General features: G+C 40.9%; 1 protein-coding gene across 2 annotated transcripts in view; it reads right to left on the bottom strand.

The window, feature by feature from the left end:
- Nucleotides 1-14,581, bottom strand: part of TBX18 (T-box transcription factor 18) — a 54,349-nt gene extending 39,768 nt beyond the window's left edge. Inside the window, exons 1-4 of one of the 2 annotated variants that reach the window (XM_003922961.4) lie at nucleotides 13,878-14,581; nucleotides 12,549-12,753; nucleotides 10,270-10,371; nucleotides 7,025-7,196 (exon numbers count right to left, since the gene is read on the bottom strand). In XM_003922961.4, coding sequence (XP_003923010.1) covers nucleotides 7,025-7,196; nucleotides 10,270-10,371; nucleotides 12,549-12,753; nucleotides 13,878-14,169 — 771 coding nt within the window. In that variant the 5' untranslated portion in view covers nucleotides 14,170-14,581. The remainder of the gene's footprint in view (nucleotides 1-7,024; nucleotides 7,197-10,269; nucleotides 10,372-12,548; nucleotides 12,754-13,877) is intronic. The other variant, XM_074397725.1, reaches the window with a different exon arrangement.
- Between the last annotated feature and the right edge of the window lie 3,957 nt (nucleotides 14,582-18,538).

Raw genomic sequence — 18,538 nt, 5'->3', positions numbered from 1 at the left:
CAAGATTTTTTTCACCCTACAGTTTTCCTTCTAACAGTGGAAGAAATGCCTGGATAGCACATCTAATGATCATGCCAACCAGACATACTAGGAGAGGAAGCATGAATACGAGGAAAGGACAAGAGGGGAAACCAGCCCTCATTATCACCTGGGGATGCATGCAAATCTTCAACCTCAGGAAAATTCTCTTTCCAGAAATTCTGGAAATTTCTCTTTGCTCTATGTAAAGGGCAGAATTTTAATGACCCAGGAGTGATTCACCAAATCAACATAAAGGGTTGCAACCAGAAATTTTTTTAATAAGTAGAAAATAAAATGCATTATCTTGCTGTTAGGTAGAAGATTTGAAAAACACAGAAGCATCATTTAATGATACTAATGATACTAATGATCAGCACACTCTAAACAGATTTTTAGTGAATATAGAATATTTTTATTCCCATTACTTTTGTATATTACCTGAGTAATATGCTCACTAATCCTCATTTAAAAAGGTATAATCTAAATCTAAGTTTATATTCTTGGAAGCACAGTATCTCCGCAGGGTCGAAAGGTATCTTGTAGACATTCGGACCCAGTAGTTACTCTTTTTCAGAACTCTATTAGGAAAAAGGAGTAGGCGAAATGGATTCTAAGGTCTGTTTGCTGCCCTCCAATTAGAGCTGCTTCCCTTCCCTGCTTGATAGGCAGAGTTCTGTGTGACATTACGTTAGACATAGTTAAGTCTGAAAAAACTGATATTAATACTCCAACTTATAGATGGGAAGCTAAGTTCTATATAAGCAAGAGAATTCTGAATCCTCAAGGCTGAACCTGGAAGCTGGTTCTCATGGCCCATGGCTCATCCTTCCACCACCACATTCATGTGGATTCAGTATGAATTCATATTTTGTGGGCAGGCATCATCACAGGGCAAGGCCCAACAAAAGAAACACAAAAAAAGGGTCTCAACCTATAGAAGCAGTTAACTAAGTCCCATCTGGTGTCTCATCAGTTAACATATTCTTTAACATGCTCTTTTTATATAAACATAAAACAGCATACAATCAATCATATCATAGCAACTGTTAAGGTTAACTCTGCTTTTCCCCCTCCCTATTTCTTAATTAATTTCTCTCATTAGAAAGTAATATTCACTTGATATCTTGGGGCATATGGGAGTTTAAAGGAGAGCTCTTCCTCTTCTCCAAGTTAAGAAACAAAATGCCACTGGTAAGCAAACAACAAGGGACGAAACAATGAAATTTAAACTCCCAGGGAGAACTAGTACATCTTTTAGAAACAAATTTCTCAGCAGAAAAAAAACTGGAGAAAACCTACTTTACATTAAACAAAATAAATGCATAGCCAATTTCAGAAGATTGGATTGAGTTGTAATGAAAGAAACAAAGATTCATTTGTGTTTCTTTTTACTAGTCAATGAAAAGCGGGTTCTTGTTTTATGAAGATTGTTTTCTCAAGCTGATTTCTCCATATAGTCATATATATTTTAAGGTTACTTTTTTAAATATCCTTACCTTCCAAAAAAAGACTTCAAATGGGGTATATGGGAGAGGGTACAGAAATGGCTGATGTATATCTTTGTTTGCATGTTAAGAAACAATTATCGATAATCTGAAGATTGCTCAAGAAAAACAATATATATTCAGTATTATCTACAAGAATTTCATGTATCCCTGGATTTTTGGGGGGACTGAGAAGCCTCAGTTCTTCTTTGTAAGCAGCATTATGTGCTTTTTAATGTCTAGTATGGTCCTAGGTTCAGTCAAATCACTGCAAGGATTTGATTCCTGCAATCATTTTGTGTTAAATGAATAAAAGTCCCAGGTCTCCACGGAGTTCTCAAGTCACTATGCTGCACACTTGGAGAGATCTGGCAGAGTAAAACTAGGAACTGAGAAGAGAAAAAAAGGAATTTAGAAAGCAAGCTAGAAAATAACCTCTCATTTGAGTCTATAGCTTTACTAAGTACAGATCAGTGTTAACTTCTTTTGGAATTGGGGGCTCTGAGGTGGACAGGGGCAGAAGTGGTGAACAATTTGATTATTAACTATCAAACTTATAATCATGAATCCTCAATAAAATTTTGCTTATTTAATGGAGCAAATAGAACCAGGAGAACCAATGGCCTTATAAACAAGAAGACACAATATGATGTCCACCTCCAAAATACAAATAATTCTATGTGATATACAATGTTCAATGTTCTCTGATCTGTTCACAGGATTATTTTTTGAGGTTCAGCTAGTAGCATAGTCACACCAAGTCCGTAAATACAGACTGTTTTTGCAGGTACAGGCTAATACTTTGTGAGTCAAAAACAAAAAGCACAGCATTGTTTATTTCTGATCTGATGAGTGGAAAGAGTTTAAGATCTGACAGGCAGGCAAACTGCCTCTAGTCTAGAGGATTGCTCAGTAAGAAAACATTTCCTGATGACTGGAAATTTTCCAGGTGACCTAAATTCTCGTGATGAAATTAGTCAATCAAGGGTCCAACAAGAAACAGATAACAAAAACCTGGCTCCCTACATTTTTTGGTAACACCACATACTGACTCACTTTAAGTGGTGGGAGTCAGGGCTGTAACAATTAATCACAAACTCCATAGCAAGGTAGCCTTCTAAATTTTGTTTAATGTATGATGCTGTACACGATGGGCTCTTTACAAACATGTACTTTTGAGTTCATCAGCTCATTTGGTTCACTCTGAGTTCTCTGATTCCAATATAATCCATGAGAAAATCAAGCTTGGAGTGAAAGTGGCTTGCCCACAAACACAAATGTGTCATACTTCTAAGCAACTGTAAGGTCCTTCCACCAGGGAAACCCCTGCAACCTCCCCTATAACATATTGCTTCCACACCTGCTTCTTATGGAGAAACGAGGAAGAGTCAAGGTCAGTACCACAGAGTCCTCAGCAGCTGGGAGTACAGGTCCCCCCACAGGCCCCACTGTGGCTGTCTGGCCATGCTTCCTTCCAAAGCCCCACAGCACCGTGGGTATAAATCCTTCTGCGGCTTAAGGTACACCACTACCTGTTAAATGTCTTCTAATTTTTAATGAAAATGCTTATCTAAATGTTTTCCTTCAGTTGGAAAATTCCAGAGGAATTGGGAAACATGTACATGATGAGAGGAATTATGCTACTCAAGCATGTTAACCCCTCTGCACATGGGTAGCTCAAGGACCAGTCTTGGTTTGTATAAAAGCCAGCATAAAGTTCCCTATGGATTCACCAAGGATCAAGAAGAGATTAAGTTCTTCAAAACATTCAAAGATTAACTGTGGAGTGGTGGAACACTTCCACTCTGGAATTTCACCACTCTACCTCTCCAAATAATTCCTTGTATTTGAACAACTGAAAAGTCACTTTGTGGAAAACCTCAATGTCACATCATCTCATGTCTCATGTGTACCTATGCCCAGTCAAAGCACTCTGAGGATTCTTGCAGTTATTCTGTGTTAAATTAATAAAAGTCCCAGGTCTCCCTGGAGTTCTTAAGACACTATGCTGCACACTTGCACAGTTTTGGCAAAGTAAAACTAGAAACTGAGAAGAGAAAAAAAAGCAATTTAGAAAGCAAGCTAGAAAATCACCTCTCATTTGAGACTACAGGTTTAGTAATTAGATTAGAGATCAACGCTACTTCTTTTGGAATTAAGGCCTGGGGGTAAGCAGGGGTAGAAGGGATAAACCTCAACTATCTAAGGGTACAGGCGTAAGTTCCCAAGAGGTCTCTGCATCTGCAAAAGGCCTATTGAATTAGATAGTCCTACCATGACAATATCATTGTCTTCTTATACCCTGAATCACAATCAATAATAGAATTAGAAACAAATTCCTAATGTCTAATCTAGCCTCATTTAGGGTTACTAAGCTGAGTAAACAGGTTCTTTTCTTAAAAAGTCTTTCCAATCTTTCCTGACTGGAAGACAGTGACGCTGGCATCTGTACCTCTCTGAGCTGGCAGGATGACAATCTGTGTGCATGGCTTCTTCTCTCCCCACCTAGACTAGAAACTCACAGAAAGCAGAGATCATGGCTTTGGTATCTTATTTTTTTTTTATTTTTTGAGACAGAGTCTCACTCTGTCACCTGGGCTGGAGCACAATGGCACGATCTCAGCTCACTACAACCTCTGCCTCCTGGGTTCAAGTGATTCTCCTGCTTCGGCCTCCCGAGTAGCTGGAACTACAGGTAAGCACCATCATGCCTGGCTAGTTTTTGTATTTTTGGTAGAGACGAGGTTTCACCATGTTGGCCAGGATGGTCTCGAACTCCTGACCTCAGGTGTTCCACCTGACTCAGCCTCCCAAAGTGCTGGGATTACAGGCGTAAGCCACCATGCTTAGCCCAAGCAACCGTGCCTACCCGTAGGTACATTTTTATCATTCCCAAAGGCAGTTTGCTTGCTTCCAAACTGCACAGATACATCTATCTCCCTGCTCCCCACATGTCAAAGTATCTCTATTTATTCAACTAGAACATTCTTCCACAAACTTAAAGGAAAAATTTCAGCAGTTAGACAACATACTTCTTTATATTTTGATTATTTTCTGCTATGTTATTTATTCCCTTAATAGTTTAAGTAACTGAATTTCAATTTGCAATGTATTATTTTGCATTTTAAACAAATGCTGTGTGACACTTAATCTTATGTGGCAAATTGGCTATGCCACAGTACCCAGATATTTTGTCAAACACCAGTCTAGATGTTGCTGCCACTGTATTAAAAAATATGAGGTCAACATTTAAATCAGCAAATTTTGAGAAAAGTGGACTACTCTTCATAATGTGGGTAGGCTTCATCCAATCAGTTGAAGACAGTAAGAGAAAAAAGACTGAGATGCCTGAAGGAAGGGGGAATTCTGTCAGAAAACTACCTTCAGACTCAAGCTGCAAAATCACTTCTTCCCTAGGTCTCTAGCCAGCTGTGCAAATTTTGGACTTGTCAGGCCCCAAAATTTCCTGGGTAAGTTTCCTAAAATAAGTTATCTCTATCTCTATCTGTCTTTCTCTTTTTCTCTCTCTCTACACACACACACACACACACACACACACACACACACACACATCCTATTTTCAGAAGAATGTTGTTTTACATAAAGTCTATTGAAATCACAAAGTTAATATCATACAGGTTGAAAACTTACTAGATCTATATTTAATATCTGTTAGATATTAGATAGAAAGCCAGTAATTTGCATGGAAAAAATTAGAACTGTAAAATGGTTATACTGATTTAAATTATTAAGAAGTTTATAACTTATACATGAGGGTATACAGTTTTTAACCCCACTTATCTCTTTAGACCATATATTATTTAAACTGTAGAACTCACAAAAAAAAATGTACTGTACTTAAGGTTTTGATAATAACTAACAGTAAGAACATTAAGTCTAAAATTTTATATTCCAAAAACAAATTCTTTTAATGAATTTGCTGATCATATTTCACAGTCAGCTGCTTAATGACACCGAAGAAATCAGTGTTCTTTTCCTGAATTCCTGTGAAAAATAATTGTTACAACTTGACTGTGTTAAATTGTAAAAATAAGGAATAAAAATAAGAAAAGTAAGGAAGTAAGGCACTAAAATGTAGGACATGGGCAGGGTGTGGTGGTGGCTCATGCCTGTAAACCCAGTACTTTGGGAGGCCTAGGTGGGAGGATCCCGAGGTCAGGAGGTTGAGATCATCCTGGCCAACATGGTAAAATCCTGTCTCTACTAAAAATACAAAAAAATTAGCCAGGTGTGGTGGTGTGCATCTATAGTCCCAGCTACTCAGGAGGCTGAGGCAGGGGAATCACTTGAACCTGGAAGATGGAGACTGCAGTGAGCCGAGATTACGCCACTGCACTCCAGCCTGGTGACAGAGGGAGACTCCTTCTCAATACATAAACAAACAAATAAATAATTAATATAGGACATCAAGTTGGGTGCAGAAAATAAATCTACTATGCTATTTTTTATTTCTGTTTGAAGTCATAAAAGGCAATAATCAAAAAACAAAAACAATGGCAGTATAAGATTTTTCTAGTTGTATCTTAAAAATCCACCTACTGCATTTGTATCACACTGAAATTTGTACTGGAATGTTTTCATTCAGGTCAATTTCTTAAGATATTGTTTAGCAACTTCCAAACCGTATCTTGTTATCACAATATTACTAGTTTATGGCATTTTGTTTTAAAAGATATTCTCATAAATATGCTATCTTTATATCACGCCTTCAAGAAATAAACAAGTTGGTATTTCTTTTATGCATAATACATTCTTCAAAAGGCATTTTAATCCTTCCTCAATCAAAACTTTCTTCAACAACAGAAACCTAATTTTAAAAATGCAAGCGTTAAACAGAAATCAGAATGTATCCAGTTACTTATTTACTAAAATAATGTAGAAATCTTGCCTGGGAACAAAACTGCATAAAAATTAATAAGGTGTTAAAAATGACTGCATTATTGAAATGGCTGAACTCTGACTTATGTATCATGTTTCAGCAGTTTTAAGAATAAAAGGAATGATTGTTGTAACATTTTGACACATTAGATGTCATTATGAAACAACTGGGGACTTGCAGATGGAACACACAAACAGCATAAGCCTGGGGAATTACTGAGAAGCAATGAGCCTCAGCTGAAAAAGAGCTGGATGTAGGCAGGGCACAATAAATCATTATCCTTATTAACCCAACTCCAAAGTGTTCATATTAACAGTATAATAATTATCACCTCATGGGATTTCACACAAATGTTTTACCTAAGAACATCTCTGCTTCCAGTACTTTCATTCCAAAACAAATGCAGTATTTAGTTTTAACCTATTAAATGCCTCATAGGGTAACTCTGGCAACAGGCACATTCTGTGCAAATATACACTTGATTTTGAGAACATTATGTACATACTGATCAATCAGGCAATGAATATTATGAGCTTAGAAGCGTCCATTTCCTTCAGTCAGGCACAGTGTAGATTTGGCTGTGCCACCTACAGATGCATTAGAGAGGCCATCTACTCACATGGCCTTGGTCATCCAGTTCATTGTTGGTGAGCTTCAGCTTGTCGAAGCTGATCACTTGTCTCATCCAAGTCTCCCCCGAGGCAGGCGAGTCTGGATGAATGTACACCCGGGGTGGCACAGGGGAGTCAGCATTACCTGCCACCATCCATTTAGAGCTGTGGTAAACATACCTAGAAGGCAATGAACAGGTGTTCAGTATACTGTCTATTTGTATCTTGGAACTTCCATCTCAGTAGAATCAGACAAAATATGTTCCTATTTTGTTTCAGGTTTAAACAGATCGATTTCCTCTTTACACTCAAAATAAGATTTCAAGCACTTTTCAAAACCTTTTTAAGGCAGCAGTGGCCTACTGACAATTCAGACTAAGTGGCGTGTTAAGAGCTTAGTGAAAAATATGCACACCATCACCACCATAAATGTAAGTATTTTCATTCTTATGAAGGACATTTATTCACCTTAGGCAGCCATCTCTATTCTGATATTTTCCATTTTTCTTCTGAGTATTCCATCAGCATGAAAAAACAAATAGCTTTTCAAGCTCATCTTTAAGTAACTCTCAAAAACACTTGAGAACTATTGCTCCGCTTCCTTCAAGATTACTTCCCATGTTAGACTATGTACAGGCTTATGGAACAGACAGTGGAAAAGCAAGAGGAAATTGTCAGAATTTCTAGGAACTTTTATTTTAATAGGAAAAAAGTTTCATCTGTTATCATTTGGAACTTTTTTTAAAAATACTATGACACTGTATTTTGAGGATATTCAAAATTGAAAAACTCAATTTTTCAATTGAGTTTAATTGAAAAATGTTGCATCATAAAATGTAGGTCCTTATTCATCTCCTATATTTCTTTCTTGATCCTTATAAAACATCATTTCAAATCATTTTCAAATATTACTAATCAAAAAATAAGTCAAACTTTGAAAATGGTATGTGTAATATTACTTTTTAAATTAGGAAACAAAACATCCTATTCTATTTCCTTTAAAAGTCGAATATATTGACTCAGTAAGAATACATTTAAATAACAATGCTTCAAGACAGAAATATTAATATTTAACTATATTAAGATTATGATTTATTAATTTAAAATAAGCTAATTAAAAACTAGAAACTAGTATAACAATGAAGAAAATATTATAAAATTATATACTTAGATATTTTCCTACCATGTGTGTTAAAATATAGCATACAATTTAAAGCCATAATTTGCAAATAGTCTTAGAAAATTCTACCTGTGTTATATACATATTTCTTTTTATAAGAGCATAAAATATTTTCAGAACACCTCTGATGAGGCCCTTTGCTTCAACTCTTTGTCATATATTGCATTTGGGGCTCAATATGCCTTCTAGTCTTTCACTCCTTTTCTTAAGAAAAAATATACAAACATAAAATTTGGAATACTCTTTTAGAAACCTTCCTTTAATTGATATGATTTAATTTCAGTAAGTTCCTAATTGTGGAGTTTTGTGAATATTAATTTTACATTCTAATAAGTGACAATAAGTTGACCAAATACCACTCTAACATCAGAAAATTAGCCAAAAATTTTTTTTCCTAATATTGCTGAAAACGTTGGAAAATGAAATGAAAATCTTAGAAATTCAAGAAAAATTGCACTGTGGAAATGATTTGAGTTACTACCAACTCAGATAGAATAATATGCTCTATCAAAACCTTGAAAAAGTATGCATTTTGAATAGTCAAAACTCCACACCAACTGACACAATAAATGCTACAAGTTACACATTCTTTGTAAAACATTCTAAATACAAATTTCTTCTTGGGCATCAAGAAAAGTGAAAACAAATTTATGTTTTACTATTTGATTTTTTAAAAGCTGGCATCTTAATACCAATTTCTCAAAATTCCTTAATTTCTATGAGAGTAAATTTGAATCAATTAAGTAAAACCAACCGAAATGTAGGGAAGATACTGGGAAAATAAATAGGAGACAAATTTAGAAGAGAAAGGAATAATTATTAAGGTTATTAAGAATTATGTTATCTCCCTCAGCACAAAACCCCATTTAGAATATGAGTTTTAAATCAAATATATTTAAAGGATGAACTTTAATGTCTTCTAGCTTCTGTTGTGTGATAGATCATTTTATCAAAACTCCCTAATGACTTATTTAAGTAAAATAATATAATTTATACACAAAACAAATAATAAGACTGTCTTTTTATTAGCCCTTTTTGTAGTATTCCATATGTGCAGGTACTAATTAAAATCTGTGTTCTTTTTATACCAGAAGGCTGTTTCAAAAAAGCTACTCCCTAAATTGCTAAGTGATACAAACCAAATCTGATTTCATTTAAAAACCTACTGAAAGCTGTGTTCCAAACAACAGCAATGGAAAAAAAAAACAGAGAAAGAAATGAAGACAAGCAAAATTTAAAACAGTATCTTCTTTTCTTCCAAACACACAAAACATCCTTATTTAAATGTCAATGTTTTTAACTCTTCAGAAAAATATAAAGCATCGTCACTGAAAATTGCTGATTTGTTTTCTTGCAGAATAAAAGAGTAAAGATTGGATTGAAACTGAAGAATGTGTTTATTTTCAAAATTTACTTGATCTTTACATAAATATGTTCTCTTTCAAAATCCAAATATTATAAAGCTTTTTAAAAATTATTATTACACTAACCAAAAAAAAAAAAAAAAAAACAGAAAGGTAAAAATTTGTTACCAGTTTAATGACGTCTTAGTATCACATAAATTATAAGATTTTTATTTTTCTTACTTGTAGCAAACCTTAAATAATTTTCTGAAATTAAACAAAAAAGCCTACAAATATTTATGGTTTTGCATGTAAAAGGGAATTCATATGACAAAAAGATCAGAAAGAAATTATAACATTTCATTTAATATAATTTATATCTATAAACATTATATAACATTTCCTCTCAAAATTTGAATTGAAATAAAAGTCAAAATAAAAGACACATTTACTCTAGCAACACCAAACTATCCCCCTTTAAAAGTTCTTAATGTCTGAAAACATTTCTGCATCTACTCAAAACAAAACAAAACAAAACAAAAATTAGTTTCCACAGTTGCTGCAAGAGAAGGCACACCATCTGGGCCGCTGGAACTCATGGGCGTTGGGAGTATGGATCTGGAAATTCTATAGGGTTCTGGAAACAAAGATCACAGTCCTCACAGATCAAACAGGCACTAGCCTGCAAAATCCTAGTGTTTTCTTATCGTTCAGTATCTAATCACTGTACCTGTATCTTTTGTTGTCCACTGGCACAATATCCATGGCAATGTAATATTGCTGGTGAGGATCTAATCCAGAGATTTTCACTCTCATTGCTGGAAACATGCGCCTATTTAAAAAGGAGAAGAGAAAGAGGGTTTGGGGGTTTTGTTTGTGATTAAGGATGGAAAATAAATAAGCAAAGAAACCTCTTGAATCTCCATTTTTAGTATGAACAAATATATAGTATTCACTTTGCCAATGTAATTCAAAGAGTCAGGACACAGAACAACTCCAAACTGAAATTTTTTAATGCAATTTGTAATGCCCTGTGTACATGTGTTCTGTGTTTACTGAAATGTCAGTATAGCTAAAAGTAAAACAATTGTACACTGAGGGAGTAATGGCACAAAAGAAAGCACCTTAGTCTTTAAACAAAATCGATAAGCATATTTACTTTAGTAATACAAATAATAAGATGTAACAAATGGTAGAAATACAAAATTTAGATCTCTGAAAGTGATAAAACACATTATAATGTGAAATTTTTAAAGGGTTATAAAAAACCACAAGGAGCCAATGTGCCATGCTATAACCAAACAATATGTTCTTTATTGAGACAGGACTTCCTGTCTGCAGCATGGTAAAGGTGAAGTGCAAAAGTTGCTCTAAATTTGAAAGGTATAGTAAAACTTCTTTATTGAAAGCAGAAACTAAACACGATGTATATTTACCAAATCATTTCTTCCCCCGACATACTATGAAAATGTCTTCTTACTTAACCACACTTACTTAAAATTTTGCTAATTAAAACAGATGAAAATTTGCATTCATCCTGGCTTCCCAAAGATGTATATCGAAGGAGATGCTAGTAGATGCACCCATCCTTTTAAAAAGGCACAGCAGCAAAGAATACAACAGTAAGTTATTGTATATAAAAAACAAATACAGCAGTTTGAATTTTTAAAAATCATCTCATGACTTACATCTAAGTCCCTTTCAGGAAATCTAATTTTTGTTAATTTAACCTTATAACAGAAATTTTAGTACTGCTATTTACCAATTTTTTTTTCTAACAATAATACCATGAAAGACTACTTCCAGAAAAAAATAAAGTCTAATACTTCTAACTAGGTATGAGAACGGTTTATTATGCTGGCTGTTTTAGTGTTATTTCAGTGCACCTGTAAGATAAAGAGTAAAGGTCTTTAACTACATCCTTTATAAGACAACTATTGCTTTGTGTTGGTGAAGACTGAATTTGGATCATTAATAAAAGCTCTGTGAAAATGTAGAAGGTAGCATATGGATTCAATAAAATATGTTTTTTTGTAATTTCTAATAAGTTTGGATACTTTTATGCTATCCAGGTTTTTACCATGTGTACTCCCTGAAAGAGTTGTGTGTGTTTTAAAAGTTACTGTTAAGAAAGCATATTCATAGATTTCACTGCACTAAATGAACTGAAAACTTTAAAATGCAAATATTCCTGTGCCTACCTCAAATTAATATGATCTGCCCAACAAATCCATTTATTTTACTAACCAATGGGTGAGCAAATTTCAGTTTTAAAAACCGATGAAACTTCTTATAAAAAAATTTCAAGTATTCCTCAGCAAATTCAGCCTAATGTGTTGGATTCCACTTTGAACAAAAAAATAACCAGGTACTCTAAATCTATAAACAGAATGGTTTTTAAAAATCAGGGTAATTATTCTTGCACCTATAAATGATTAAACATATATTGTGGGTGAGTCCAGTGACTTTTCCTCCTAGTTTAATATGAAATGGCAGGAGAGATCATGTTCTCATATCGCCAGGAAATCTTCTGATAAAGAATCAACCTGCTTAGGAATATCAAATCTGAAAAAAGCAAATCACAGTTTACTAGAGTGAACTGTTGCTTAAAAAATAAAAGAGAAAAGGAAAAAAAAAGAATTTGTTTCCTAGTTCCAGAACTGACAACGAGTCTAAATAAATCCCTGGAAAAGAGTAAACATGACCTCAAATTTATAACCACCCTGCACGCAGAACAACTGCGACAGCTGTGGCATTAGGGGCAACAGTAATTTTCTCCCTTGGCATTCAACCAGAGGGCAGTTGGGCTGTGCACCGACTGCACTCGTGGTGGTGAGCGGCCAAAGTCAGCCTCCAAAGTGAACCACGGTCTGGGGCCTTCTCCCGTGTGTTCGAAAATGCTAACCAGAACTCACACTGCACTGCAGGCCCTTCTACCTAACTGAGAGAGAGGTGGGTGAAGACAGGGCCTGGGGTGGGGAGGGGCGTCCACGCCAGCTTGCCCTTTACCTGCCCGCCTTGGTGATGATCATCTCAGTGCCTATCTCATGAAAGCGTTTCCAGAGCTCGGCTCCCTGCAGATCCACCCGCGGGGTCTGCGGCGAGGGCAGAGGGGTCCCGGGCCGGGCCAGGGTGGGTGCCGGGGACCCCTTCGGGGAGCCTCCCGGTGACGCCAGCGGGGAAGCTCCCTGCTGGAAGCCGTCCTCACAGCCGCCTGGACAGCAAAAGACAGCGAGAGGGAACCTGTTAGGAAAACAGAGGGGAAGCCAGCCGCGGAGACAGGCCCGCCGGGGAGCTGAGAAACGGAAAAGGACCGGGAGAAAAGGGGAAGCTTTGGTGCCATCAAGTTCTCCTAAAGAACATGCCAAATCGATAGACACCCACTCTCTGCCTGTCGAAGGGGCGCATTCTGAGCTGCAGTATGGCTTACTTGGTCCCCAAGTCCCGAGCCCGGGAAAGGCGCGCAGACCGCGTCTACCCCACCAGCTGGGCCTCCGCAAGGCCAAGGCCCCAGAAGTAAGGTTTCACGCCGCCGCCGGGGTCTGGGACGCGTGCCCGACCGGGTCTGAGAGGAGCTCCCGAGTCCAGAGTCCCCAGTGCAAACCCCGACGCCACCCGAGCCTCGAAGCACACGCAGCAAAAGCGCCGGACTCCGGTACCAAGAGCCTGGGCCTCCTAAAGCCAGAGGCGTCCACTACGCGGTATTCTGGGCCGGGCCGGAGTCATCTTCTAGAAGGCTCTTCAGACCCCGCTTCCGCCAAACTCCCGGCCGCCATGCGCTTCCAGCCCGGCAGAGGAGAGTGTGAAAAGCAAACCCGCGGTCGCCGTCGGCCGTGGCAGAGAAATAGAGAAGGGAAGAGAACCGTTCAACTACCCTCCGGGAAACCACGTTTGCAAATACGCCGCCCTCTTCCTGGTTTGCACAAACGGTTTAGGGCATTCGTTCCGGTTTCGGGGTGGGGTATGCCGTCGCTCCCCTCCTCCCCGCCTTGTGCTTTTAAAAGTTAGGAAAGAAAAAAGAGCACCCATTGGCTGGAACCCCAAGGGAGGCAAGATGCTGAAGCGCAGAGCTGCCCCGCCAGGCGCCGCAAACAGCCGTGGCCGAAGGCGCGGGTCGCCGAGTCGGCGGCGGCCGCCCGCGAGGCGAGGCTGGAAGCGGCATCGTAACCGTCTGGAGGGTGCCCAGCTTGCGCGGCGAGCTTTCCTCCCGACGCGGCCAACGCGCTCGTGGCTGAGTGGCCTTGGCCACGTAGGGACGCGGCGCGCAGGCACAGCCGCTGACTCGCAGAAGTTCAGGTTCGCGCCGGGGAGAAGTCAGGCAGGAAAGGGCCAACTCACCCGCGGCTCCGCGCTCCAGGTCTGCGCCACTCCGGGCGGGCCCGGACGCCGCCCCGGTCGGCGGAGGGAGCGCAGCGCCCTCGTCTCCCTTAGCAGAGCCCTTTTCGCCCGCGCCGCCGCCGCGGCTGCAGTCTCCGTCTTCTACGGCCGCCGCCGCCTCTTCGGCGCCCAGTTTTCGCCGTTTCTTCTGAAGCTGTTGCTGCTTCTCGGCGCCTATCAGCGCCTCCACGGAGAAGGCGTGCGCCTTGAGGCTTAGCATGCTGCACGGCGAGCCCCTTCGCTTCTCGGCCATCCCCCCCGCCCCGCGCCCGCCCGCCCCTCTCTCATATACACTCACTCGGGCACACGCGCGCTCTCGCTCTTCCCCCACCAAAAACTAAAAAGCTCTCGGGGCCTCCCGAGATCTGCCCCCTTCCCCACTGCGGGCAAAAACAGATTTGGGCGTTTCCTCTTTCTCGCTTGTGTCGGGATCCGAGGAACCGGCGACGAGCCGGCCAAGTCTTCCCTGGGTCTCTCGCACGCTCTCTCTCACTGATGCACTCCTTTGCTCCCACCCCTTCCACCTCCAGCTGCTCCGAGGTCTGCCTCAACTGATGCGCCAGAGAGGACTAACAGGGGTAAAAAACACTCTGTGGACACAAATTAGGGATTGTAATTGAAATTTGTTGCCTTGATCTGTCAGCACTTCCAGGCAGGAGAGCGGTGGGAAGAACTTGCTCATTAGTGTCAATAAAGCGGCGGGGGTGGAGCCTGGGACTCTGTCCATCACCCGGACGGACGGCCAATCGCGAAGGGCCGACTCCGTGCAGTCCGCGCCCACTTCCTTACAAGGTCGCGAAAAACCAGGAGTGAAAAGCGCCGCCGTCTGGCTTGGATGTGTCAGCCCCACGCGCGCTGAACTCGATCTGTCTTCCTAACGTCCGTAGCTCAGTCCTGCCCCGTAGTCCCCAGCTTTCCTCATCAGGACCTGGAAAAGCAGAGCTCCTGGCTTTAAACTAGATGTTCAGCAAGTTAGAATATTAAGAATCTTTCAAGGTTCGGTAAATTGCCGTCCCACTTCCGTATCACTTAATGTTGCTACAACTCAGAATATTGGAAAGGTGAGAAGAATTCGCAGGCCCCTCATTTTTCATTTAAACGTTCCTGCGTTTGGTAGCACCCACTCTGCGCCAGATATGGCTTACGCTTATTTTTTACTCCGTGATTTTTTTTTTTCTTGAGGGATACCAGGTTAAGGAACATGTAAATTCTTTAGGAGTGCGAAATGTTACCTTAACGCTCAGTCCCTCGTATAAATGCCAGAAAAAAAGCACGCCCTTTCCGGAGCCCCCCCTTTTCTTTCAAAGAGTGGTAGTTATTTAAAAACGTAGGTCATGGAATTTTCATTCTGTATGTCTTTAACGATATGGACAACTTTAAAACTCCTTAAAACTTTGCAAAATTAAGTAAGTATAAAGACGCAATAAAATTCCTCATTTGAAAAACTTCTCTGTGATTTAACATAGCTTTATATTTGTCCTGCTTTTGACAATTTGCCATCGTTATTTTAGGCTTTTAAAGAGTCCGCTGATTTCTTTAAAACAAATTTAATAAAATCAACGCTTTTTAATTAAATGACACCAAACATATATATGTACTATTTGTTTTGTAGTTTCAACTCTACTTTTTGCTAGGATTAACCCCCAAAAGTTTGGTATAAATAAAGCAAATCTCTAGTGGAATGAAATTAATCAATCATGCATATTACTCAATCTTTAGTATAAAATACACGGCAGGCCGGGAGAGGTGGCTCACGCCTGTAATCCCAACATTTTGGGAGGCCAAGGCGGGTGGATCACGAGGTCAAGAGATTGAGACCATCCTGGCCAACAAGGTGAAACCCCGTCTTTACTTAAAAATAATAATACTAATAATACAAAAATTAGCTGGAAGTGGTGGCTCGCGCCAGTAGTCCCAGCTACCGGGTAGGCTGAAGCCGGAGAGTCGCTCGAACCCGGGAGGAGGAGATTGCAGTGAGCCGAGATTGCGCCACTGCACTCCAGCCTGGCGACACAGCGAGACTCTATCTCAAAAATTAAAAAAAAAAAAATACACGACAAAGTCAATCTCCGCAACCTTTGGCTGCCCTTTTATCTCTGATTTCTCTGCAAGCATTCGGTGGAGTAGCATTTGGAAGTAGATTCACCACTGAGATTGTTCCTTTTACTGTAGAAGGGCACGCGCGTTCCCTGGAGGCCGGGACACCCCAGCAGGAGCAGGAACCTGGCAGGCCATGAGCAAGCCGCCCAGCCAAACCTGGCAGCCTTGAGGTCAAAAATGATTTTGTAATATCCTTGCGGAGGAAGCCTCTTCTAGACGCCTGAGAAACAAACTCAACTGGGAGGAGGTGTTCTGCATTTACAAAATGAAGGCTTTGGGACCGGTTTAGAGCTGATTCCTGATGGATCTCCAAGCTCCAGGGTACCCTAGGCCGGTATTATATCCTTTAAAGGAAGCGCAAATCCGGTTTCTGACGCTTAGCCCAAGGCGGGCGCCCGTGGGGAGAGCTGAGAGACCGTCTGGAAGGCTTGGGCCGGGAGGGGGAGTGAGACAGGACGGGAGCCAAAGTAGCAGGAGTAGACGCCCGAAGATCCGTTCAGCTAAGGTGCCTGAAGCTGGTACCAGCCACCTGCGAGGACAGAGCGCCACGCCCCAAGCCCAGGCTCTCGGGTACCCCAAGAAGGCAGAGACCCACTGCTTCTCCGAGCCATCCTTACAGCTTTGGAGACTCATAAACGCTGTGGCCCAGGGGTGGAGTCGTCGTGGGAGCCTTCGGGCCTGCTCGGGTTCAGCGATCCGGGTAGGGGGAGCCGGAGAAACCGCCAGGAACCAAACACTGTTTGCCGACGCAAAGCCTATTCCGTAAAGGAGTTCTCCCTGTGTATGTCCTGCAGCGCAAGCTGATTTAGAAAGGGCTACACAGGCCTGCAAGGCCCTCTCAGAATCATACAGCCCCACGCCCTCCTCTTTTCCTCTGCCGTTTCTTTCTCTTTCGCCTTCACCCTTGGCAGCAGACTCCAGAAGGCACGAACACCCGAGGATTGGTGTCTGCTTAGGCGAAAGGCTGGAAAGCAGGGCCTCATAGACATTCGCGATGTCAGCTAGTACTTTGGCCCTACAAACAATTCGAGTGTGAGTAGGGCGCCGGGACAGGACAAGGCGTTTGCCCTCTAGTCCTGGTACTGGCTACGGAGAACTACAGCGGTAGAGCCGCACCACTGCTCCCCGCCTCCGACTTGCGTTAAATTCGGTTCAGGCTACTGGATTGACCAGGACCAGCTAATCCAGGTCCCGAGGGGCAGTGTGTCACAGACTGCAGCCCACTTCGACTTTGGCTCCTGGAGAAGGGGCGTCGAACCTCTCCTGGGCAATGGAACGATATTCCTAGTTGGTTGATGGGCCAAGTGGCATCCTTGAGTGAAGAGTGAAGGCAAAGCGTCGCCCTAGCAAGGCCTTTTACCAACAGCGCGGCATGCCCTTGCCAGGATAGCTCCAGGCCCTTGAGCTTTACAAGTCAAGAGAGCAAAGAAAGTGGGGACAGGGCGCATAATCCCGGGAAAAGTCGGCAATGTGCGGTTGCACGTGTGCACGTGTCTGTGTGTGCATGTGTTCGTGAGCATGTGCACCTGCTCAAGTGTCAATGGGTCTGTTGGCAGTTGGGGTCTATATCCCTGAGAGTGTATGTCTTCTGATCCTTTAGAAGACAAAATGTCATTCCCAGTATGAGCTACATTGAGGAAACAAAACTAAAACTGTCAGGCCTCTCTCCAGCTCAGCCGGATTCTATGTTAAATATAATTCAGCCAGAGGAGAATATTATCAGAATGAATCAGTCTCAGGAACTTGAGGAGAGAGGGAAGGGCAAAAGATCCTTGAGCTCCAAGATCTAGGACAATGGTATACAATGGAATCTATGTCCTGCCAGACAGAAACGCTAACTGGTGGGAGGGGGCCTGCAGGAGCAGGAGATGAACCTTTAAAAAGCACATCCAGTCTCTTCTTTATTTTCCTGGGTACAGTTTAAAATGGATAGTTCCGAATAGTATTAAAAACAAAAACAAACAACCCTCATTCTCTGTCAGCTTCCACTGTGCTTTTTTAGCCTGGAGCAGTTGTGTATACTTTGCTATTTCATCTTACCTGATTTATAAAATACTTACATTTTATTCATAAACAATTATTTCTTTTTAAGTTGTAAATGTTAAAGCTCTGTGCGTCCGGTCTTCATTCTCTGGAAAGACTCATTTTTTTTTTCTTTTTTCTTTTAGATTCGCCGTATTTAACCCCTATATTTGTTTTCTCAGGCTCGAAAAGGTAAGCCAGAAGTCTGTCAGACAAAAGCCTGTTCTTGGCCCCTGATCTCGGGGCACATTAAATAGGCCCCGAGTCTCCAGGTAATCTGGACCCACACTTCCTTGCCACGGCATAAAAAGAAGTTTATTATTAGTAAAAGATTAAGTGAGATAGAAGCAGAAATGGGAGGGAGAGTAGGCGTGGACAAGGGCTAAATCCAAACACCAAGAGGGGTACTTATTTGGCTGTGTTCCTCTATAGTTTAATCTGGGAAGGAGCCATAGCCTAATTAGGGACCCTGAACATCAGCCTCCGCTTGGAGTCACCAA

The sequence above is a fragment of the Saimiri boliviensis genome, chromosome 4, assembly GCF_048565385.1.
Source record: "Saimiri boliviensis isolate mSaiBol1 chromosome 4, mSaiBol1.pri, whole genome shotgun sequence".
Lineage (NCBI taxonomy): Eukaryota > Metazoa > Chordata > Mammalia > Primates > Cebidae > Saimiri > Saimiri boliviensis.
This window is presented reverse-complemented; position numbering and strand designations above follow the sequence as displayed.